Genomic DNA, 25357 nt, shown 5'->3' with positions numbered 1-25357 from the left:
CTGAGTGTCACAAGCTGCATCCCAAAGATATACTCTGACACACTCTTTTTAGTGTTTTATGCAAAGTATTTTTTTTTAATTGATGAAGAGAAAGAGAAAGACCAGAGTACCACTCTTGTATGTAAGGCCAGGGATCAAACCCAGAGCCTTGTGCATAGTAAGGTGCATCTTTACTTGATGAGCAATCTCTTGGACTTCCATTTACATTTCTTTGACTCAGATACTTTTGGGGGGAAGAGAATTCTGAGGTTTTTTTCCCCCTCTTTTGTTGCCCTTTTTTTTTTTTATTGTTGTAGCTACTGACGTCGTTGTTGTTGGATAGGACAGAGAGAAATGGAGAGAGGAGGGGAAGATAGAGAGGGGGAGAGAAAGATAGACACCTGCAGACCTGCTTCACTGCCTGTGAGTCAAACCCCCTGCAGGTGGGGAGCTGGGGGCTCGAACCAGGATCCTTAAGCCGCCCCTTGTGCTTTGCACCATGTGTGCTTAATCCACTGTGCTACCACCCGACTCCCGAATTGTGAGTTTTTAAGGATAGATTTTCCACATCATACTAGAGAACAAAATTTTTGAGTTCCATACATATATGTTCTATTAGACCAATAGTTTTTTTTTTATTATTTTTTTATTTTTAAATTTCTTTATTGGGGGATTAATGTTTTACATTAGACAGTAAATACAATAGTTTGTACATAACATTTCTCAGTTTTCCACATAACAATACAACCCCCACTAGGTCCTCTGTCATCCTTTTTGGAGCTGTACTCTCCCCCCCACCCCCCAGTCTTTTACTTTGGTGAAATACACCAACTTTAAAAATTTTTTTTCCCTTTTGTTGCCCTTGTTTTTTTGTTGTTGTTGTTGTTATAGTTATTATTATTATTTTTTTATTTAAGAAAGGATTAATTAACAAAACCATAGGGTAGGAGGGGTAGAACTCCACACAATTCCCACCGCCCAATCTCCATATCCCACCCCCTCCCCCAATAGCTTTCCCATTCTCTATCCCTCTGGGAGCATGGACCCAGGGTCATTGAGGGTTGCAGAAGGTAGAAGGTCTGGCTTCTGTAATTGCTTCCTCGCTGAACATGGGCGTTGACTGGTCGGTCCATACTCCCAGTCTGCCTCTCTCTTTCCCTAGTAGGATGGGTCTCTGGGGAAGCTGAGCTCCAGGACACATTGGTGGTGTCTTCAATCCAGGGAAGTCTGGCCGGCATCCTGATGATACCTGGAACCTGGTGACTGAAAAGAGAGTTAACATACAAAGCCAAACAAATTGTTGAGCAATCATGGACCCAAAGCTTGGAAAAGTGGAGAGGAAGTATTAGGGAGGTACTCACTGCAAACTCTAGTATACTTCTGCTTTCTTACTTTGGTGCCATACTCCAAACTCAGTCAATTTCTGCTTTGCGTTTCTACTTCTTTTTTTTTTTTACATGCATAACATTCCCCAGATTCCCATTTAGCAATACAGCCCCCACTATTTCATTCATCATTTTTCATGGACCTGTATTCTCCCCACCCACCCACCCACCCCAGAGTCTTTTACTTTGGTGTAATACTCCAATTCCATTTCAGGTTCGACTTGTGTTTTCTTTTCTAATCTTGTTTTTCAACTTCGGCCTGAGAGTGAGATCATCCCATATTCATCCTTCTGTTTCTGACTTATTTCACTCAACATGATTTTTTCAAGGTCCATCCAAGATCGGCTGAAAACGGTGAAGTCACCATTTTTTACAGCTGAGTAGTATTCCATTGTGTATATATACCACAACTTGCTCTGAATGACTCTGAAAATGTCCAATAGTTCTAGGTTATCTATCTCTTCATTTAGCTCCCTTATGTCTTTACTGATTTTCTTCCTGGATGATCTGTCAAGTTGAGATAGTGGGGTGTTGAAGTCCCCTACTATGATTGTGTTACTGTTAATATATTGCTGTAGCTCTTTCAGTAGAAGTTTGATGTATTTAGATGGCTTCTCATTGGGTGCATAGATATTAATAATTGTTAAGTCCTCTTGATTGACTGATCCTCTGAGCATTAAGTAGTGTCCATTCCTATCTTTTTTAATCTTATCTATTTTAAAGTCTATCATGTCAGATATGAGAATAGCTGTTCCTGCCCTTTTTTGTGGGCCACTGGCTTGAATGATAGTTTTCCATCCTTTCACTTTAAGTCTGTGTTTGTCTTGTTGCGTTAGGTGAGTTTCCTGTAGACAACATATTGTTGGGTTGTGTTTTCTGATCCATCTTCCTACTCTGTGTCTTTTAATAGGTGAATTCAGGCCATTCACATTTATTGATATCAAAGATTGAAGATATTTTAACGCCATTCTTGTAGAGTTTTAGAGTGTTTTGATATATGTTCTATTTGTGGTGGTCTGGTTGTTTATAGGAAACCTTTCAGAACTTCTTTCAAGGCAGGCTTGGTGATGGTTGCTTCCTTCAACTGTTGCTTGTCTGAGAAGGTTTTGATGCTTCCATCTAGTCTGAATGACAGTCTAGCAGGATATAGTATTCTTGGCTGAAAGCCTTTCTCATTGAGCACTCGATAGATATCTTGCCATTCTCTTCTGGCCTGTAGTGTTTGTATGGAGAAGTCTGCTGCTAATCTTATGGGTTTTCCTTTGTAGGTGACTCTTTGTTTTTCTCTTGCAGCCTTGAGGATCCTTTCTTTATCCTTATTCCTTTCCAATCTAAGTATGACATGTCTTGGTGTCTTTAGGTCTGGGTTAATTCTGTTTGGGACCCTCTGGGCTTCTTGAATCTTTATGTCTTTGGTGTTGTCTAGACTAGAGAAATTTTCAGCTATTATCGCCTGGAGAACGCTTTCTTCCTCCCCTTCTCTTTCTTCCTCTGGTAAGCCAATAATGCGTATATTGTTTCTTTTGAAGTCATCCCATAGGACTCTGTTGTTGTTTTCAGCATCTCTTAATCTCTTTTTGAGATCTCTTACTTCTTCTTTAGTTGTCTCTAATTCATCCTCAATCTTGCTAATTCTGTCTTCAGCCTCATTGATTCTGTTCTCTCTGCCCTCTACTGCTTTCTGGAGTTCATCTATTTTGTTGCCCTGCTCTGATACTGTTTTAGCTTGTTCAGCTAGTTGCCTTCTTAGCTCAGCAATTTCAGCTTTCAGCTCTCTAATAATTAGAGAGATAATTAGAATTTTCTTCCATATTCTCATTTGTTGTTCCTGCAGTTCTGATTACAATTTTTTCAAATTATTTACTCACTCCTGTTATTATTTCCTTAGCTAATGTTTGGATGTTGAACTCGTTTTGTGCTTTGCCCTCTGGAGGACTTTTAGCTGGACTCTTGTCCTGGTTCGAGTCTCCATTATTTTTTCTTGTTGTTTTAACCATTTTATATAAGTTAAGAGGTTTTTCAATCCCTGAGTTGGAGTTCAGTGGTGTAAAAGCCTTTTTTTTTTCCCCTGTAGGCTATGGTAGCCTGAGGGCTTTTAAACTATCAATAGGCTTCTTGGCTTAATCAATGACTCCTGACCAAGAGATAAAGCAGGGTGTGGCAGAGATAATCCAGTGGTTATGCAAAGAGACTTTCACAGCCCTTCAGCTATGCCACCGAGGTATAGGTCTTCTCCTGAGTTTCCCAGTTAGATCTCTGTGCCCTGGTGTCCCTCCCTGTTGCTGCTCCAGATTCTGAGGGTAGTAGCAATGGAGACTCAGAGTTGTACTTGCTGAGTCTCTGGGGAGTCCTTTCCTCCCTTCAGCTGTCCCCTTGTTGGTGGAGCAGACTGGAGGTGGTGTCTCCACTGACAAACTGTCGAACTGTTAGCAGTCACTTAATCTCTCCTTAGGCCCCTCTCTCCTCTCTGTCACCAGCCACGCGTGTTTGTACTCACGGGTGATTTACTGGGTTTCTGTGGTCATTCTAGTCCTGTCCTGTTTCGGTCCGGGTGGTCTCCTTTGGTATTCCTAGTTGATCCGGGAGAGGAGAGGAGAGGAGAGAAAAAACTTAGACCAATAGTTTTAAAGTACTTTGATTTCTCCTGTGATAGCCTGAAATTTGATGGGTTTTTGTCATGTATTTGTGACTGTTAACTGCTCTCTTGTTTAACCTTGCCGTTTCTCATGCTGATCTTCAACTTTGTTACATTTCTGGCTTTCCCTTTTGGCTTTCTCAAATTTAAAATAAACTGTAGATGATCCTGCTCTGAGCCAGTACAAAGCCTACACAAAAGACTAATGTCATTCTTTTTCTAGGCTTACTACCAGACCATGTACAGTAGTACCTTCATAGGACAGGGCTTTTCATGAGCTTATTCTATAATTATCTTGGGCCTATGCTGTCCAATATAGTAGCCACTAAGCTATGTGTATCTATTACACACTTGAAATGTAACTAGTCTGAATTGAGATGATATTAAAATTAGTCAGGGCAGGAAGATAACATAATGGTTATGCAAAGAAATGCACATGCCTGAGACTCCAAAGTCCCAGGTTCGATCCTTGAACCACCATGAGCCAGAAATAAACAGTCCTCTGGTTAAAAATAATAATAATAATAAAAAATAAAATAAATAATTATTATTAGAAATAATTAGTTTTACCTGTTTTTATTTGTAGTAGGTAATAGGAAAACTTAAATACATGGAGCACATGAGCACATGATATGTTTCTATTTTAGGTTCCACAACTTTGCTAGACAAATATCATAAATAAAATACAGTGTTCTCATTAGTTTCTGCACTAAAATCCTCTGGAGAGCAGGACCACGTAATACTCATGAGAATTCCAGGTTTCTTGAATAAGGGTTTGGGTAAAACTCAAGTGATTTTATAATTCTTATCAAAGAAAACAGCCAAAACTCAAACCATCAGAGAACACTAACTGGTGATTCCACACAAACTGATTAGATTTCTATAAAAGTGTGAAAATTTCATTTTAGGGGTCGGGCAGTAGTGCAGCAGTTTAAGCGCACGTGGTGCAAAGCACAAGGACCGGCATAGGGATCCCAGTTCGAGCCCTGGCTCCCCACCTGCAGGGAGTCACTTCACAGGCGGTGAAGCAGGTCTGCAGGTGTCTATCTTTCTCTCCCCCTTTCTGTCTTCCCCATCTCTCTCCATTTCTCTCTGTCCTATCCAACAACAACAATAATAACCACAACAAGGCTACAACAACAAGGGCAACAAAAGGGGGGGGGAATGGCCTCCAGGAGCAGTGGATTCATGGTGCAGGCACCGAGCCCCAGCAATAACCCTAGAGGCAAAAAAAAATTGATTTCAGTCATTTTCCTGTTTCTCAGACATGTAGAGTTCTCACCAAGCCAGGACCAATAGAAACTGTTTTGAAAATCGTATTTGGGAGGCCAGTCCTCTCGCACCTGCTAGAGCACACACACTACATGCTGTGGCACCCAGGCTTAAGTTCTTGGTCCCCAACTTGGGGGGGGGGGGCCTCATCATGAGTGATGGAACAGTGCTGCAGGTTTCTCTCTACCTCTCTCTTTCCCTATTTATCTTTATTAGAAAGGGGAAAAAAATTCCCCGGCACTGAAAAAAAAATTAAATGTAGAGTTTGTTTTGTCTGAGAGAAGCAGGACACAGAGGATAGAGTGCAAAAGTGAGCTCCTGTTAGGCAGAGGGTAGCCATGACAGCAGGGGCGTATCATGCGCTGATGAGCTTCCCACGCCTCAGGACCTTAGCATTTCTCAGAACGGGGGCAGGGGGTGGGGAGGGTTGCACTAGATACCTGAGCTTGATCAATATGCTTTGACTTTTCCTGTACTGGATAGAAATTTTTATGATTTTATGACCTTAACCATTATGATTAGACTGTGAGTGTCTTGAGAACACAGGACAAAGAATAAATATATTACCTGTAAGGTATAATAATAGTTTTAACAACAGTAAAATCATGGGTAACTATCCTCTCTCAAACTTTCTCCTGTTAAGTTACACCTAGAAAATGTCAGTATTTGTATGATGGGGGATTCTGGCTCCCTGCACATCTAGTCTGTATGAATGCTTGAAGTACCCCTTTCTCAAATTGACTCACTCCCACCTGTTGGAAAAGTATTATAATAAAAATGCAACTCTGTTGTGAGTAGGATATGAATGAAGCCTCTTGAGAGTAATTCAGTGTACAACCTACTCACCAATATAGGGAGCACCCCAGGAGCCCAGCTGGCCATTCAGTGGCCTGAGAAAATCAGTATTTGAGTGAGCCTGTGAATGACATACCAGTGTGTCTTGGGAAAGCAGATACTATATGCCGAGGACTGAAGCTTCACCATAATCCTATGAAGATGAGATGCTTAATTGCAGTTTTCCAGCTGAGAAAGCCAAGGAATAGAGATGGTTAATTAACTGACCTCTGCTCTTCTGTCAGGTAGCAGAACTGGAATTTAAGCCTAGTCAGTGAGTCGTCAGAGCCTAACCATATGCATATACTCCTTTTGCAAACCTCTATTAATCCACAATGGATGAAGTACTTTCTTTTTTTTTTTAATATTTATTTTCCCTTTTGTTGCCCTTGTTGTTTTTCATTGTTGTAGTTGTTGTTGTTATTGATGCCGTTGTTGTATAGGACAGAAAGAAATGGAGACAGGAGGGGAAGACAGAGGGGGAGAGAGAAAGATAGACACCTGCAGACCTGCTTCACCACCTGTGAAGCGACTCCCCTGCAGGTGGGGAACTGGGGGCTCGAACCAGAATCCTTACGCTGGTCCTTACACTTCCCACCACGTGTGCTTAACCCACTGCGCTACTGCCCGACTCCCAGATGAAGCAATTTCTAAACCCTGTTCTGTTTCTAGTTCAGCTCATTATAAAGTAAGTTAGACCTCTACCCTTGAGTACTTTAGGTGAACCTATATAATCTTTTTTTAGGTTTCAGTAAAGAAGGGAAATTTATACTTTCTTCTGCTGGTCCTTATTTAGAGGGAAGTAAATGCTGTTCCTTTTTTCTATTCCAGAATAACCACTGGTTCTCTCACTACCCTGTAACTTCACTTCTTCTCTCAGTTCACGTTAATGACTGCTACAGATCTTACAGGTTTGATCTGTTCTCTCACTATTCTGGATTCCGTCTCTTTGCTAAGGCTACTAGGATTGTAGCTGCAGGTCTGCTTCTTCTGTGTTCCTTTCTTTAATCCTACCTCTTTTTGAATCCCATCTCTTTTTGAATCCATAATTACTGTTCTCTCCAACATGCTTCTTATTTTCTCTGCAAATTACATTTGGTATTACTGTCAGATGTAGAGGAAAGTGCCTCAGGGCAGGGATTGCCTAGTTCTGCTGTGAAGTGGTATCTAAAGTGCTCTGTAAATTAGCATCTGTAGAGCGTTTCATACATATTAATTATTATTATTATTGAAATACAGAAGTGCTTTTTGAACCATAAGAAAACATCTTATGGTACTAGTCTAGTGGGCCTGTACATGTTATCTAAAAAGAAAGGAAAAAAAAAAAAACAGCCTCTCTTCCTGCCTGTGTTATTGCATCTCAGAACTTCAGCCAAAATCCCAAGATGGGTTATTGTTTCAATGTTCTTATATTTATTCATAGAGCTTTATTTACAGGACAGAAAAATAAAGTCCTGTTGGTCACGCAAATCTCTCTGGACTATTTATACTGGTCAGAAAGGCAGAAATATCCCCAAAACACCTGCCTTTAGTAGTTTACTTTGGCTCAGACTCTGTTATTCCTTGGAACACTTATGATTAAAGTCAAAGGTATTCATTTCTCAGGGGGGTTTAAAGTAAATATTATTTATATTATATTTATGTAGATATTTATTGCCATAGTGAATCAACATTTTATTAGCATTTTGTGATGCAAATGGAGAGGCTTTTAAGACTTGTTGAATTTTAATGTAGGCATATATGTCAGAAGGACTATTGATCCTTTCCAATGCCTTCTCTGAGAATATTCTTAGAAGAATGGTTAAACAGTTTTTGTTTGCGTATCTGTTTAAAACTTGTTTTAAAACTCTTCATATTAGAACTTGTTAATTCTCCTGAATGTGAAACTTGCTAAGTAGATTTTGACTAACAATCTAATAGATGTCCTTTTGTAAAAGAAATGCTATTCAGAATGAACTGAAATTATGTTAAAATTACCAATTGAAATTACTAGTAAATGTTAAATGGGAAATAGCTGTGCACTTTCAAAGAAGAGAGACTTTATCACACTCCCATGAATGTCCATGTATGAGTGTTGTCCATTTGTACGTGATTAAAGTCACACATGTGTCTGTTCAAAATAAAATCATGGAGCATTGGACTGATTTTTTTTGATGGAGTTTTTTTTTTTTTAATTTATTTTCCCTTTTGTTGCCCTTGTTTTATTATTGTTGTAGTTATTATTGTTGCTGATGTCATCATTGTTGGGTAGGACAGAGAGAAATGGAGAGAAGAGGGGAAGACAGAGAGAGGGAGAGAAAGACATCTGCAGACCTGCTTTACTGCCTGTGAAGTGACTCCTCTGTAGGGGCTCGAACCAACATCCTTACACCAGTCCTTGCGCTTTGCGCCACGTGCACTTAACCCGCTGCGCTACCGCCTGACTCCCATGGGATTGCTTTTTATCTTCACTAATACATTTTGCTTTCTGTGGCATAACCCCCTTCCCTAAGACATTTTCTCTAGGCCAAATTGTTCTTGATTATCTTAAGGCTTTCAATGATAACTATAAAGCAAGTTGAATTAAAAGCAAGCCCAACTCATTTTTAGATGATTAACTGACTTAGGTTACTAGATTGTTTTTTTTTTTCCCTGTGTTCACAGTGGTTATCTTGCTACTGTAGAAGCAGTTGGACATTTTGTGCTTTTACAGACAAAGCCCAAGGGTATGGGTAAGGTTATAGATTTCAAGATGCAAAAGAATTGTGCCACTGATTCTTAGCTCTGGCAAACATACTAAAGGATCCTATAAGCCGACTTTTTTTTTTTTTTTTTTTTTAGCTCCAATGCCTGCTCTGTATCTCTTACTGTTTTCAATTTGGTTAACCAAGAGAAATGAAAATTAGCTTGTATTCAGTCAAACAAACTTAGAAATACATATATATGTATGTATGTGTGTGTGTGTGTAGTGTGTGTGTATTTTAATTTTCGATGGAAGTGGCATTATTTCTGAATCCTGGTGAAATCCTTTCTTATTTTTGAAGAGTATTTCTTAACTGAGGTTAACAAATGGTGTCCTGAACAGTGCAAAATACAAGGGGGAGCACAGCAGAAAACAAACAGAACCTGACACCTGAGGTCTCTGCCCTCGAGTAGAGCCAAGTGTGCAGAGGCCCTCCAGTCCTTCCCATGTCATTTGTATTGGGGGGAGTCTATACTGTTCGGAACGATAGTGTAAATCTGCCGAATATGTGGGAAAAGCCTTTTCCATTCGTTTTAATTATACCTACAAGGCAGAGTGGTATAGCGTACCTCTTTAAATTAAGCACTTTTAAAATCAGCTTTCCATAGTATGAGCTTCAATGGTCAGACATTTTTGTTTATTTGTTTCTAGCTGTCACCAGGACTTTACTGTTCCAGGCCAACTTTCATATAGAAAGAGTGAGACAGAGAGGGAAAAATAGCACCCTATCGAAGCTTCTTCCAAAGTGCTGAAGGCTGGGTTCAAACCTGGGTTGTGTGCTTGGCAAAGCATTATCCAGGTAAATTATTTTCCAGGTCTCAAACATATATACTTTGAAGTTTTACAGCTCAGGGGACAAAGAACAGCAGTCAACTTTCCTTTGGGAAATTATTGGAGGCAGAGGGGCAGGTTGCAGTGCTTATATGATCATCAACAGTATTTACTTAAAAACTGCAACATGAGGGTCATTTATTAGATGCTATAACTACAAAAGTTTAGCCTATGCCTTCAAGAAGTTTAACTTAGGAAAGTAAACACCGTGTATGCCTAGAGCCTCCTGACTCTGCAGCCCTGCTTCACCACTTGTCAAGTTTTCTCCCGGGAGGTAAGGACTGGGTACTTGAACCTGGGTCCTTGCGCACTGTAACATGTCGCTCAACCAAGTAACGTCACCACCCGGCCCCTGAGTATATATTTTATATGAGTATGTATTTTATGTTAACATATAATATTTACACATTATGAATGAATAGATAAATGCAGAGTTTGTGAGTTGAAGTATGATATCCAACTGAGTAGCATGGACCAAAAGTGATACCTCTTGGGAAGTTGTGAGATTAAGTGAAATAGTTGATGCAAAATATTTAGCATAGTGGTTGATGCATAGTTACAGATCCATGATTCTCATCTACATATTTGTCGTCATACCACCACTCCTATATGGACTCAGAAAAGAATACTATGGGGTAAGTGAGATCAGGGAAGGAGGAAAGCATAAATTAAATAATACATTGCCACCGATTTTTATTTAACATTCCTTTAAGACCCCAGTTACTAATAGAAACATTTTGGAGAGTATTATCTAATATAAGCATATGTTAATGATATAATCTCTTGTATTTCAGGAACTTTATATTGCTGTAGGAATATCTGGAGCCATCCAACATTTAGCTGGGATGAAAGACAGCAAGGTAATGGCTTAACAAGTGATGTTAAAAGGATAAGTTCTTTTTGTGAAAATTGGTTTTATTGTTTCTAACTACATAGAAGCTGTATATATTTACTGTGAAATTTGGGTTTCTTGTAGTTTAAATGTTTACAGCTAAATCACTAATATAAATACAGGTCTAGGAACTAAAAGAAATACAGACTATTGTTTATTTGAGGATGTATCAGAAGAAGGAGAGATAACATTCAGCTTTACTGCTAGGACATGTGCCATCTGCATCTTAGTTGTCTGCATAATGTGGTTCTTGGGGTAACCAGAGGTCCCAAGTTCAATCTCCTGCACCTCAATAAGCCAAGCTGAGTAATGCTCCATATGTAAATAAAGCCTCTTTCTGCCCTGACATTATGTGAGTAGCAGAAGAAGGGCAAAACAACTCAGTGAGGTTCTGACCATCTAACTGGCTTGTGAGGTTTCTGACCTCAGACTCTGCTTTACCCTGGTTCCATAATGGTCCCACCTTTATATGTCAACAGATCCCTCCTCTTCGATATGACTGATACATTTTGGGTCGAGACATCTTAATACCTCAGTAGTTGTCAAAAATACAGTGTATAGAAGAAACATTTGAGCCCAAGAAGGGGCTCCATGGTGAGTGAGTGTCTTCCACACATGAGGTGCTGGTTTCAGTTCCACGTGGGAGCCCTCTGGGCAGCGCCAAGAACGAAACCCTGTGGAGCTCTATGGATGGAATGGTGCTTTGGTCTCTCTCTCTCCCTCTCTCTCCTTCTCCCTCTCCCTCTCCCATCTCCCCTCCCTCCTACCCACTGGCTCTTTCTCCCTTCCCTTTCTCAACTCTGTCTCTAAAAATAAATAATTTACATTGGACTAGGAAAGTGTCTCAACAGTATCACACATCTGTAAGACTCTGGATTAATTCTGTGGCACTGCATTTAAAAAAGAAAAAAAGACGCGCCACTTGATTTTACCTTCCTACTTGGACTGTATCTAGAAGTCCTATGTAATGACTCTGTGAACATATAATTTTCAGAATATGACACATTAATTCAAGCATAACCATACAGTTTGAATTATGAACTTAGTCTTTCATGAAGTCAGAAATGCCTCTGACACTCCTGCTTTTACTCATTCAGATGGAAGTTTGATATAAAAGGTAATAAAACTTTTAACAGGTTTAACTTCTAACTTGAAAAAAATGTATGCACTACCTCCTTGTAACCACTAAATGAATTGGCCCGCAACCAGTCAGGTTTCACAGTTGGATGGCAGTTTTCTTTCCTGAACTCTGAAAACAGCAATGCCAATGGGGAAAATGCTATTGCTGCATTAAAGAAAAACCACTCCAACACCAGCAGCCTTCAAAAATTTACCTAACTGGGCCAGTTCAGACCTAGTCTGCATTTATAAGAAGTCTTTCTGCCAAGAAGATCCTGGTAAAAATTCTCTTTCCCTTCCTAGGGGACAGATGAACTACATAGTGTACATTAAAACAAAAAGGAAACAATTAAAGAAAGGAGATCCCCATTGGTAACACTGATCTTGGATATTTATCAGTATCCATAAGAATAAACTTCAGCCAAGACTTTTATCGTTTTATCCAATCAAGAAATATTTAGGAACTGTGTAACATCTACTAATGCTGGGGGTACTTAAATAAAAAGACATACTTCTTGTCATCACTCTTTTAGTACTGGGAGACAGAGTCATCTCTGATGATGATTCTAGTTCAGCTGTAAGAATGGGGTGTTAGAATTGGTTTAAATTGGATAGTTTCATTTCATACAAGCTACAGCTTTAATTAGCGTTGTGATATAGTTGAAAGAATATGGAATTCATTATATCAAGTGAATCAATATAATGAAGGCACTTTTTGAATTATATCCATATACATGGATACTGTGCACTTGTGTTTACATACATTATTGTGGTTGGATGGAATGTGTACTTGAAATGCTGTAAGGAAGGAGAACATAAATGTAGAATGCTATACTGAGAGCGAGCTTTAGGGTGCACACAACATTTCACCATAGCTGTTTACAGTTGATAATTCAGGGGTATTCTTTTAGTAATCTACAAAACTACAACCAACCCAAGCCTCAAATCTTTTAAAAAAATTCTTTATGGTTCCTTACTTACAGTTAATGTGCACTTAATAGACAACTTGGATATACTGGGGTACAAAATTTTCAGATAATTAAACTCTTAGATGTTTGAGTGAATGACTTCTAGGAAAATCATTAACCATCATTAATTAAACAAATCTATGCTAGTACAAGTCCCAGAAGAGAAACATCCTGATGCAAATCAGTGCCTAAGATTCAGAATGTTTATCCTTTGACTTCGGTTTTAAGCTCATATTGAAGCCAACGTTTATGGCAGTGCGGGGGATTGAACCTGGGACTTTCTTCTTTTTCTTCTTCTTCTTTTTAAAAAATTCTTAATTTACTTATTCCCTTTTGTTGCCCTTGTTGTTTTATAGTTGTAGTTTTTGATGTCGTCGTTGTTGGATAGGACAGAGAGAAATGGAGAGAGGAGGGGAAGACAGAGAAGGGGAGAGAAAGATAGACACCTGCAGACCTGCCTTCACTGCTTGTGAGTCGACGCCCCTGCATGAGGGGAGCTGGAGGCTCGAACCAGGATCCTTAAGCAGGTCCTTGCACTTTGCACTACCTGTGGTTAACCCTCTCTCTGTTCTACTGCCCAGCTCCCAAAACCTGGGACTTTTGAGCCTCAGGTGTGAGAGTTTCTTTGCATAGCCATTATGCTGTCTACCCTCCGTTTTTGTTTTGTTTTGTTTTGTTTTGTTTTGTTTTGTTTTTAACCAAAGCACTGCTCAGCTCTGACTTATGGTGGTGCGGGTGATTTTATTTTCTCTGACTACACATCTTACTGGATATTGTATGTTTCTCAGGTTTGGTCGTTACATGGACTAGAATGTACTTCAGTATCAGATATTCTGGAATATATTCTGCCATAACTTTAAAGGACAGCTTAGGGTCTCTCAATGGAAATTGTATGCTGTGTGGCATATGTTTTAAGCTAGACTATATAAAAATATTTTTAATGTCTTTTAACTGTTTTCTGAGAGAGAAATAGGCAGATAGAAACTTAATTTGACTTGTGTATATTTGAGTTATAATCCATTGATTGAAATAATAGCACATTAGAATCAAAACTCAAATTTTATTTTAGTTCCAATGGTATTAGAATAATCTGTGGAGTTGCCAAGCTACTTGTAATATGTAAATCTGACATTGATTTCATTCTGAAATTCATATGATTTGCTGGAACTCCCAAAGAGCCAAAACACCCTTGAAACAGAACAAATCTGGAGGCTTCACACTTAAGGTTTCAAGACTTACTGCAAAACTGTAGTAGTTAAAACAGTGTGATACTGGGGGTCAGGCGATGGCAAACTGGGTTAAGCGCACATAATACGAAGCACAAGGACACATGCAAAGATCCCCATTCGAGCCCCCTGCTCGAACCCCTTCTCCCCTCCTACAAGGGGGGTTGCTTCACAAGTGGTGAAGGTCTGCAGGTGTCTTAACTTTCTCTCCCCCGTCTCTCTCAGTTTCTCTCTGTGCTATCCAACAACAATAGCAGCAATAACAACAATAATAGCAACAACAACAATGAAAAAAAAATGGCCCTCAGGAGCAGTGGATTGGTATTGCAGGCAGTGAGCCCCAGCAATAGCCCTGGAGGCAAAAACACACACACACACACAAAAAAAACCCCCACAAAAACAATAAAACAGCATGATACTGGCATAAGCACCCACGTGTAGACCAGTGAAGTCAATTAGAACCTGAGTGATCTCTTGCATGTGTGGTCACGTGATTTTTTTTTTTTTTTACACAAGTGTTAATATCATCCAGTAGGGAAAGGATAGCCTTTTCAGTGGATAGTGCCGAGAAAACTGGATAGTTTTCTATCCGGGGGTCGGGCATTAGTGCAGTGGGTTAAGCACACGTGGTGCAAAGCGCAAGGACCGGCGTAAGGATCCCTGTTTCAGCCCCCCGCTCCCCACCTGCAGGGGAGTCGCTTCACAGGCGGTGAATCAGGTCTGCAGGTGTCTATCTTTCTCTCCCCCTCTCTTGTCTTCCCCTCCTCTCTCCATTTCTCTCTGTCCTATCCAACAACGAACGACATCAACAACAATAATAACCACAACAAGGCTACAACAACAAGGGCAGCAAAAGGGGGACAGGGAAATGGCCTCCAGGAGCAGTGGATTCATGGTGCAGGCACTGAGCCCCAGCAATAACCCTGGAGGCAAAAAGAAAGAAAACAAAAAAAAACTGGATAGCTACACACTACAAAAATTAACTCAAAGGGATCAAAGCCCTGCTCCACAGTTCAAGGAACTGTCCTTGCATCACCCATGTGGTGCTGGGAATCCAACCCGGAGTCTCAATATGTGAACTGGGTGCTACATTGCTGGTTCATCTCCCTGACCTTTATGGTTTTGTTTGGTGCTAGTAATTTAACCCAATTCCTGATACATGCAAGGTATGTATTCCACTGCTGAGCCACCTTCCCAGCCTCTTAAAATGTTTGTTTTAAAGTGTTTGTCTAGTAGACTTGCTATCATGTCTTCTTTTTAATTAATTAATTAATTAATTATTTTTTGCCACTAGGGTTATGGCCATTCCCCCTCTTTTTTTTTCTAATTTTTATTAGATAGGACAGAGAGAAATTGAGAGAGGAGTGAGAGGAAGAGAGGAGGGAAACACAGATAGATAACTGCAGGCCTGCTTCACCACTCATGCAGCATCCTCCCAGCAGGTGGGGACTAGGATCTTGAACCTGGGTCCTTGCACTTGTTAATATGTGCACTTAACTGGGTGTGCCACCACCCAGCGAGCTATGATGTCTTTTTAAAGGACAGTTCCTGTTGATTTTTTCCCCTTTACATGCTATACTTTTCTGTTCCTTCTATATCTTATGATTTTTTGTTTGGAAAATTATATATTTGAACCTAATAATGTATCTCTGAAATTCAAACTCTTAAAAAATAGATTTTTATTTTCATAAGGAAGAGGCCCCAAATCACTGCTCAGATCTGGCATTGAATTGAACCCATGGACCTCTGGGACCTTAGGCATGAAAATCTCATTTGCTACTTCTGCACAGCTCTTTTTATGTTTGCTTGTATTGATTCTCATTGTCACAGGTTATGTCTGTGCCAAGACAGCATGAGAACCTGGGGTGGAGGTTTAAATCCTTTCTGGACCTGTGCCTTTCCTTGAGATATGTGTTCACTCCCTCTCTCACCTTACCACTCACATACGCATTTACTGTTGAATGCCCTGCTCTTGTATGCCTGGCTCCCAGAAGAGAAAAAAGAAAGTTATGAGGGAAGAGAAAAAGCCCTTTGAGTCCTCTGGAGGGAAACCCTCTCCCACTTCAGCTAAAAGAGGAGGGACTTTCAACAGTGGGGCAAGGGTTATAATAATTAGTCAACCCTTTTCTTTGTCTACACCTCTGTGATCAGAAGCAGCAGGCAATAATCAAAACACAGACTCAAATATTTGGAGGACAAGGTTCTTTATGCCTGTTTTGATTCCAGTAAGTATTATGCAGGCTTCCCCAGGTACATGGGCACAGCTGCCTGCTTGCAAGTGTACTAAAAGCTGACATTAATTGTAGTTTGTCAGGCAAACCTTCCCTTTGAAGTTGCAAGCCTTCAATAGACTCCAGAGTTAGAGGGGGAGACAGATTCCTGCTGCTACCTACTTTGTCATCTCCCCAGAATCCTTTTCTCTGATTTGTGAAGCCGGCCGTGCAGAAATAATGGCTGTTTGTTAATATTGTGATAGGCAAGTGGTAGGAGTGGGACATAATTTTGTTGTGGTCCAATCCAGGAGTTGCTAATACTTGATTATATGATGCAGCTGAGTACAGTTAGTCTTCCTTGGTAGACATTTTTAAAGGATACATATTTTGCATCCCAGGAGATACACAGCAGGTCCAGTGCCAGACTTGCAAACATGAGGTCCTGGGCTTATTCCTTGCATTGCATATCAGAATGATGTTCTGGTTCACTTCTCATTAACCTTTTTTTTCCCTTTTCTTTTTAAATACGTATTTTATTGTGATTTGTTTAGGTTTTTTTTTTTTTCCTCTAGGGTTATTGCTGGGGCTCAGTGCCTGCACTACAAATCCGCTGCTCCTGGAGGCCATTTTCCCCATTTTGCTGCTCCCCTTTTTGTTGCACTTGTAGTTGTTATTATTATTATTGTTGTCATAGCTGTTGTTGTTGTTGGATATGACAGAGAGAAATGGAGAGAGGAGGGGAAGACAGAGAGGAGGAGGAAAGATAGACACCTGCAGACCTGCTTCACCACTTGCAAAAACGACCCCGTGCAAGTGGGGAGCTGGGGGCTCGAACCCGGATCCTTATGCCTGCCCTTGCGTTTTGTGCCATGTGCATTTAACCCGCTGCACTTCCCTTTTTTTCCTTTTTTTAAAGAATACACATTTATTAATAGTGAAGTTAAAATAAAGGTATCAAACTATGTGATGTGTTTTTTCTTGTAAAATAATTATTTATTATGAAAAAGAGAGGTGGTGCAGAGGATAAAGTGTTGGACTTTAGTGTGAGGTCCTAAGTTCAGTCCCCAGCAGCACATGCATCAGAGTAATGTCTGGTTCTTTCCCTATCCTCCTGCCTTCTTTACTCATAAGTAAATAAATAAAAGGAGAGAGAGAAAGGAGAAAAGATCAGAGCACTGTTTAGCTCTAATGTGGTGGTTCTGGACATTGAATCTGTGACCTAGAGTGGTCTTAGGCATGCAAGTTGGTGTTCTGACAGGCTGATCTATCTGCCCAACCTCTATATGTTTTCTTCATAAAGACCTCATTCTTTTGTTTTATAGACAATCGTAGCTATTAACAAAGACCCAGAAGCTCCCATTTTTCAAGTGGCAGATTATGGAATAGTCGCCGACTTATTTAAGGTAAGCTGCTCATGAGAATGATGCTGTTACCAACATTGTCATCCAAGAACCTCTTCAATTGTGCTTTTGCATCTGCTTGTGTTTTTTATATTAATGTGTGTGCACAACTTTGAACTATTTAAAGTGAAGTTGTCCTAGTAAATACATGATCTTTATGTAAAGTATTATCAGTTTCCCTTTAAGAAGTTCATAATACCTTTAAAAATGTCTACATGGGAGTCGGGCTGTAGCGCAGCAGGTTAAGCGCAGGTGGTGCAAAGCACAAGGACCGGCATAAGGATCCCGGTTCGAATCCCGGCTCCCCACCTGCAGGGGAGTCGCTTCACAGGCGGTGAAGCAGGTCTGCAGGTGTCTATCTTTCTCTCCCCCTCTCTGTCTTCCCCTCCTCTCTCCGTTTCTCTCTGTCCTATCCAACAACGACGACAACAACAATAATAACTACAACAATAAAACAACAAGGGCAACAAAAGGGAATAAATAAATAAAATAAAATAAAAATGTCTACATGACTCTTGGTGTCTCATGTGCCTAGTTAGTGTGCAGTGCAAAGTGGCTTAAGTAGTAATAATCTAGAATCATATTTAAGAAATGCCTTCGGGAGTTGGGTGGTCGTGCAGCAGGTTAAGTGCACGTGGCACAAAGTGCAAGGACCAGCTTAAGAATCCTGGTTTGAGCCCCCAGCTCCCCACCTATAGAGGAGGTGGTGAAGCAGGTCTACAGGCGTCTTTCTCTCCCCCTCTCTGTTTTCCCTTCCTCTCTCCATTTCTCTCTGTCCTATCTAACAATGATGACATCAACAACAACAATAATAACTACAACAATAAAAAATAAGGGCAACAAAAAGGAATAAATAAATATTAAAAAATCTTTAGGAAAAAAAAAAAAAAGAAATGCCTTCAAAAAATTTACATTCAAGTCTTTCACTCAGAAATTTTCCAAGGATCATAGCTTTTCAGAGAAAGAGCTATCACTTACGTTCAGCCTATTTGATTCAACAAATATTCTCTGTTGTATGTATCTGAGAGTAAAAGTCATTCCTGATGTGACCAGTAGAGGAGAGAACATTCATTTCTCACTCCTCATGCTCTTTTATTTTCATTTATATGTTTGTTTGTTATTTGGCACCGAGACTTCTCTGCTCTTGACTGATTTTTTTTTTTTTTTTTTTTTTGAGAGAGAGGGAGAGGGAGAGAGAAGGGAGGAAACCACACTGAAGCTTTCTCGAGTGCAGCAGAGGCTGGACTTGAACCTGGTTCCTATGCACGGCAAAGCTGTACACTATCCAAGCAAGTTGTCTTGCCAACTCATCTAATGTTCATTTTAACAGTTAATTAATTAGTTGTATTTGATAGGACAGAGAAGTTGAGAAGGGAGAGAAACACTTGCAGCACTGCTTCACTGGTCATGAAGCTTCCCCACCTGCAGGCAAGAGCTGAGGGGCTTGAACCTGGCTTTTTGGTGCATGGTAATGTGTGCATTCAACCTGATGCACCATGACTTGGCCAGTTATTCTTTTTCTATGGTGTCCTTTCTACCCTGCTGCCACCATATTTTATCCGCCCTCCCAGTGAGAGAAATAATTTTATTGATATTGATGGGCATCTGATATGTGCTTTCCCACATTTAAATACCATAGCTCCTTCATGGTCATTCAGTCTCTGAGGGCCAGCCTACAGGCTTCTGGGTTACCTTGTGCAGTAGTCACTCAGTACTTGATGCTCTGAGGAATATCTAACCCTGGGATGAAGTGGGTTTGCTGGAGTGATAACCCCCCTGAATAGAACCACAGCATGCTGCTGTGAGCCTTAAGGAGAGTCTGTAGCCTGAGAACAGAGCCAGGGATAGTCCTCTCAGTGAACAGATGGCTCTACCAAGGCTTCATCAGCACTGTCTAGGATCCACATGAGCTGATGACTGGGTTTTGAGAGCACATCTGTCTGTACTTGGGATATATATGTTCGAACTCAGTAAAAACAGACCCGTTAGCAGCCCAGTAATTACTCAGTAATGGCCCAAACTGCATGAAGATCCTAGGATGGGGCTGTTGCCCTGGGTCCATGTAGGGCATCCTTCCCCTTGCAGTGTCATCCACTACCCCCCTTCCCAGAGCCTGTATCCAGCCCTGAAGTCCTATATCTGGAATTTAGGGTTTTAGTAGGCCAGCTGCTTCCTTACCTGTCCCACTTGTGTAGGAATTCTCCCAGAGGGATAAAGAGTAGGAAAGCTACCAGGGGAGGGGAGGGGATATGGAGTTCTGGTGGTGGGAATGGTGTGGAGTTGTGCCCCTCTTATCATATGGTTTTTGTCAGTGTTTCCTTTTTATAAATAAAAACTAAAAAAAAAAAAAAAAGAATGAATAGACATTTGACCACTAAGATGATCTAGTGAAAGAGAAGTTAGCATTAAAAAAGAAAACAAGAAATGTATCTATACAAGGACAACTGTGTAAAAATAGCATGTACTTCATTACATTTTAAGATGAAATTAGCACAGCACTTTCAGAATTTTACTCATGTACCATGCTGCCATGTTCACAGATAGGCATCGTCTTTATTCATCATCTATCAGGGAACATTTAGGCTTCTTTATGTTGGCTATTATGACTAATGTTGCAGTGACTATGAAGATATGTGTAGCCTTTAATTGCTATTTTCATTTTCTTCAGATAAACACCCAGAAGTGGACATGCTGAATTATTTATTTATCTATTTTTGGTATCATTGTTTTTTTACCAGAGCACTGCTCAGCTCTGGCTTATGGTGGTACAGGGGCCTATTGACCTTGGGACTTTAAAGCCTCAGGCATGAGAGTCTCTTTGCATAACCATTATGCTATCTACCCCTGCCCTGGACTTGCTGAATTATATGGAAGTTCTTGTTTTACTTTTTAGAGGAATCTTCCTAGTGTTTTTCATAGTAGCTGTACTGACTTACCTTCCAACTATCAGTTTACATGGGCTCCTTTTCTCAATATTCTCACTTTTGTTTTGTCTTTTTGGAAAGAAAAAAAAAAAACATTCTAACAGGTGTGAGGTACTTGTCCCATTATAGTTTTGGTTTGCTTTTCCCTGATGATGTTGAGTACCTTTTCATGTATCTGTTGGCCATGTTAGTGTCAATTCAAATCCTCTGCCCATTTTTACGTTGAATTGTTTGAGGGATGTTGTTTGCTTCTTCCTATTGAATTGCATGATTCTTTATGTATATTGGATACTGACTTCCTCTGCAAATATGTTCCTGATGATTTCCTGTGCTGTACAACAGCTTTTTCCTACCTGATGTAGTCACACTTGTTTAATTTTGCTTTTGCCTTTGCTTTTTTGTGTCAACGCCAAAAAGAAAAAAATCATCACCAGGACTGAAATCAAGGACCTTTCCCACTGTTTTCTTCTAAGAGTTTTTGGTTTCAGGTAGAAATCTAGTATCATAGAAATCTAAATCTATTATGAAACAGCGACTTTCACTGATGTCATTTATTGAAGAGACTGTCCTATTTGCTCCTGTGTTCTAACATTACTTGAACATTGATGTGTGGATTTACTTCCAGTCTTTCTATGGTGTTCCATTGACCTGTATGTTTTCATGCTAATATCATACTATTAAGACTATAGCTTTGTGATTCCATTTGAAATCAGAAAGTATGGTGTCTCTAGGTTTATATTTTCTTAATATTGTTTTGGCTACTTAGAGTCTTCTCACTTCCGTAGCAATTTTAGGGTTGTTTATTTCTATTAAAAATACCAACAATGAAATTTTTAGACGGTTGCATTGAATTTCTAGAATGTCTTTACCACTATGGACAGGCTATCCATACAAATTCTACCAGATCATAACCATAAGGTATCTTTTCATTTACTTGTGTCATCCTTGGTTTCTTTAATGATCACCTTACAACTTTCAGGAGAGGTCTTTCACCTCCTTGATTAAATTTAGTTCTTTTATGGAACATTTTAAAATGGGATTATTCATTTCTCTTTTTTGATAGATTGTCATTAGAGCATGGAAACAATATATTTCTTGTACATTGACTTTGCATCCTGCAACTTCACTAAATTCACTTATAATTCTTTTTGTAGCATCTTTTGCATTTTGATCTGTAATAAATTGTGTCATCTGAAAATAGTGACAATTTTACTTCTTATTTCTTTTTCTTGCCTAGTTGCTCTGGGAAGGACTTAGAGTATTATGTTGAATGAAAGTGGTGAGTCAGGATGGTTGTCTTATTCCTATTCTATGGCCAAGAACTTACTGCTTTTTACCATTGGGTGTGATGTTGGATATGGATTTACATATGGTCTGAATTATGTTGAGGTTTGTACCTACTTTATTGAGAAAGTTTATAATGGATGTTGAATTTTAGCAAATGCTTTTCTATATCTTTGCCATAGATTATCAAATTTTTATGCATTTTGTTAACATGCTTTTTCATGTATGCATGATTTGGGATGCTGAACCATCCCTGGAATAAATCCTGCTTTATTATGCTGTAAAGTCTGGTAACTTGTGGTTGAATTAGTTTGTTAATAGTTTGTTGAAAACTTTTGCATCTAAGGTAAATCAAACAAAAGTATTTGTAATTTTCTCAACTTGTGGCATTCTTGTTTGGATCATGGCATCAGGATACTGGCTACCTTGTAAAACTAGTTTGGAGGCATTCCCTCTTTTTTTTTTTTTTTTTGGAAGAGTTTGAGAAGATTGGTATTGATTATTACTTCACATCATGAACAGCTTTGTGTTAACTTCTAAGAGTTTTATGGTTTTTGTTCCTGAACTTAGTTTATCCTTTTTTTTTCTTTTTTGCCTACAGGGTTATTGCTGGGGCTCGGTGCCTACACTGTAAATCCACTGCTTCTGGTGGCCATCTTTTTTCTGTTGTTGTTGCTGTTGCTGTTACTGTTGTTATTGTTGTTGTTATTGGATAGGACAGAGAGAAATGGAGAGAGGAGAGAAAGGTAGAGAGGGGAAGAGAAAGATAGACACCTGCAAACCTCCTTCACTGCTTGCAAAGCGACCCCCTTGCAGGTGGGCAGCCGGGGTCTTGAACAGGACCATTGTGCTGGTCCTTGCATTTCAGTGTGTGTGCTTAACCAAGTATGCTCCTGCCCGGCCCCTCACTTATCCATTTTTTAAGTTAAATTTACATATAGTGTGAGGTGAGGATTCAGTGGGGTTTTTATTTGTCTTTCGTTTCTGTTTTGTGCATAGCCAGGTGTCACTTGGCAATTCAGATGTCCCAGGACCTTCTGTTAGAGAGATTGCTCTAGTCCCATTGGTTGTGCTTGACCGACCAAACACCAAATTGTTTTCTATCTCATTCCACGGCTTTTCATTCATTCACTAGTCATTCTAACCCCTTTCCTTTCTTGGGGATCTGCATTATTTCTCTGTCACCTCATTTTCCCCAGAGTCCTTTTCCTTGTTAATTTTATGACTTTTTTTTTTCTTGTTCACATTGTTACTAGTACCTCCTTCCACAGAGCTTCTACATGTGGAGTGTTTGATTCTTATCTTCTAATCCTTACTTTATGGTATAAGGTAAACACATATCTAGGTGGTTCATAGACTTTTATCTGTTCTGCCCAATATGGAGTTAAACTCCTTATGGGCAGAAATCAGGACTAGATATCTCTGTCGCACATAGTGCTGAGAAAAAAATAATGTGTAGATGAATGAAATATAGTTGTGTTGTGATTTATGTCAGTAGATTTAAGTATGCTCAGGTCAGGTCACCACTCACTCAGTGAACTGAATTGACATCTACTTTGCACCATGTAGTGTGCTTGGAAAGTCTGAATCACTCCAATAAAAAAGGACTTAGATAGTGCTGAAAGTTTCTGCAGTCCGTGTGTGTGTGTGTGTGTGTGTGTGTGTGTGTGTGTGTGTAATGGGGGGAGGAGATAGAGAAATATTTTATGAGATTTTTAAAAATTTGCATGTTCTAAACCAAAACAGTGTTGCATTTAAAAGAGGTTGGACTCTAGCCTTTTGTTTTTTTTTTTTTTCTTCTTTTTTTCCTTTATTGGGGGATTAATGTTTCACATTCCACAATAAATATAGTAGTTTGTTGTTTAGTTTGGCAGGCTGTTTATATATTTTGGTTATTAAACTCTTGTCTGATGTATGGCAAATAAAGATCTTCTCCCATTCTGTGAGGGGTCTCTTTGTTTGGGTATTGTGTCTTTAAATTTTAAGCAGAAAAGATATTCTGCCAATATTTTCCTCTAAGTATCTGATAGTTTCTGGCCTAACATCCAACTCCTTGATCCACTTGGAATTTACTTTTGTATTTGGTGAAATATAGTGGTTCACTTTCATTCTTCTGCATGTTTCAACCCATTTTTTCTAACACCCTTTATTGAAGAGACTCTGCTTTCCCCATTTAGTAGTCTGGGCACCTTTGTCAAACATAGATGTCCATAGGTGTGAGGGCTACTTCTGGGCTCTCAATTCTATTCCACTGCTCAGTGTATCTATTCATGTTCCAGTACCAAGCAGTTTTGATGACAATGGCCATATTTGAGATCTGGGAGTGTGATGCTTCCAGTTCCGTTCTTTCTTCTCAAGATTGTTTTGGCAATTCTAGGTCTTTTCTGGTTCCAGACAAACATTTGTAGCATTTGTTCTATTCTCCTAAAAAATATGGTTGGGATCTTGATGGGGATTGCATTAAATTTGTATATGGCTCTGGGTAGTATATTCGTTTTGATGATGTTAATTCTTCCAACCCATGAACATAGAATATCTTTCCACTTCTTTGTGTCTTTTTCTGATCCTTGAGTAGTGATTCTTGATTTTCAATATACAAGTCTTTCACTTCTTTGGTTAGGTTTATTCCTAGGTATTTCATTGTTTTTGTTGCTATTGTAAAAGGAATTGATTTCTGTATTTCATCTTCTTTTTTTTTTTTTACTTTATTTTTTTATTTAAGAAAGGATAAATTAACAAAACCATAGGGTAGGAGGGGTACAACTGCACACAATTCCCACCACCCAATCTCCATATCCCATCCCCTCCCCTGTTAGCTTTCTCATTCTCTATCCCTCGGGGAGCATGGACCCAGGATCGTTGTGGGGATTTCATCTTCTTCTAACTTAGTGTTTGCATAGAGGAATGCCACTGACTTTTGTATGTAAATTTTGTAACCTGGCACCTTACTGTATTGCCTGATAGTTTCCAAAAAATTCCTGCTGGATTCTTTAGGTTTTTCTATGTATACTATCATGTCATCTGCAAATAGGGAGAGTTTAACTTCTCTTCCAATCTGTATGCCTTTAATTCCTTGTTCCTGCCTGAGTGCTGTGGCAAGAACGTCCAACACTATGTTGAATAGTAATGGTGATAGTGGGCAGTCCTGTCTAGTACCTGATCTGAGTGGAAATGCTTCCAGTTTTTCACCATTGAGTATGATGTTGGCTGTAGGTTTGCTATATATAGACTCCACTATCTTGAGGAATTTTCCATCTATTCCCATTTTTTGTAGTGTTTTGATCATAAAGGGATGTTGTATTTTGTCAAAGGCTTTCTCTGCATCTATTGATATGACCATGTGGTTTTTGGTCTTGCTTTTGTTGATGTGGTGAATCACGTTGATTGATTTACGATAAACCACACTTGGTCATGATGAACAATCTTTTTGATATACTGCTGTATCTCGTTGGCTAGAATTTTGTTCAGTATTTTAGCATCTATGATCATCAGAGATATTGGTCTGTAGTTTTCTTTTTTGGTTGTGTCCCTGTCTGCTTTTGGTATCAAATGATGTTGGCTTCATAGAAGCTGGAAGGGAGTATTCTTGTGTCTTCAATCTTCTGGAAGACTTTTAAAAGTAGAGATATTAACTCTTCCTTGAAGGTTTTGTAGAATTCATTTGTAAAACCAT

The 25357-nt window shown here is 39.4% G+C and overlaps 1 protein-coding gene across 1 annotated transcript in view; it reads left to right on the top strand.

The window, feature by feature from the left end:
• ETFA (electron transfer flavoprotein subunit alpha) overlaps window positions 1–25357 on the top strand; it is a 79325-nt gene that overhangs the window by 51097 nt on the left and 2871 nt on the right. Inside the window, exons 10-11 of the mRNA XM_007525791.3 lie at window positions 10453–10518; window positions 17399–17479. Coding sequence (XP_007525853.1) covers window positions 10453–10518; window positions 17399–17479 — 147 coding nt within the window. The remainder of the gene's footprint in view (window positions 1–10452; window positions 10519–17398; window positions 17480–25357) is intronic.

This window comes from Erinaceus europaeus, chromosome 16 (assembly GCF_950295315.1).
Source record: "Erinaceus europaeus chromosome 16, mEriEur2.1, whole genome shotgun sequence".
NCBI lineage: Eukaryota > Metazoa > Chordata > Mammalia > Eulipotyphla > Erinaceidae > Erinaceus > Erinaceus europaeus.
Note: the sequence above shows the minus strand (reverse complement) of the source record. Positions and strands in the feature narration are given on the sequence as shown.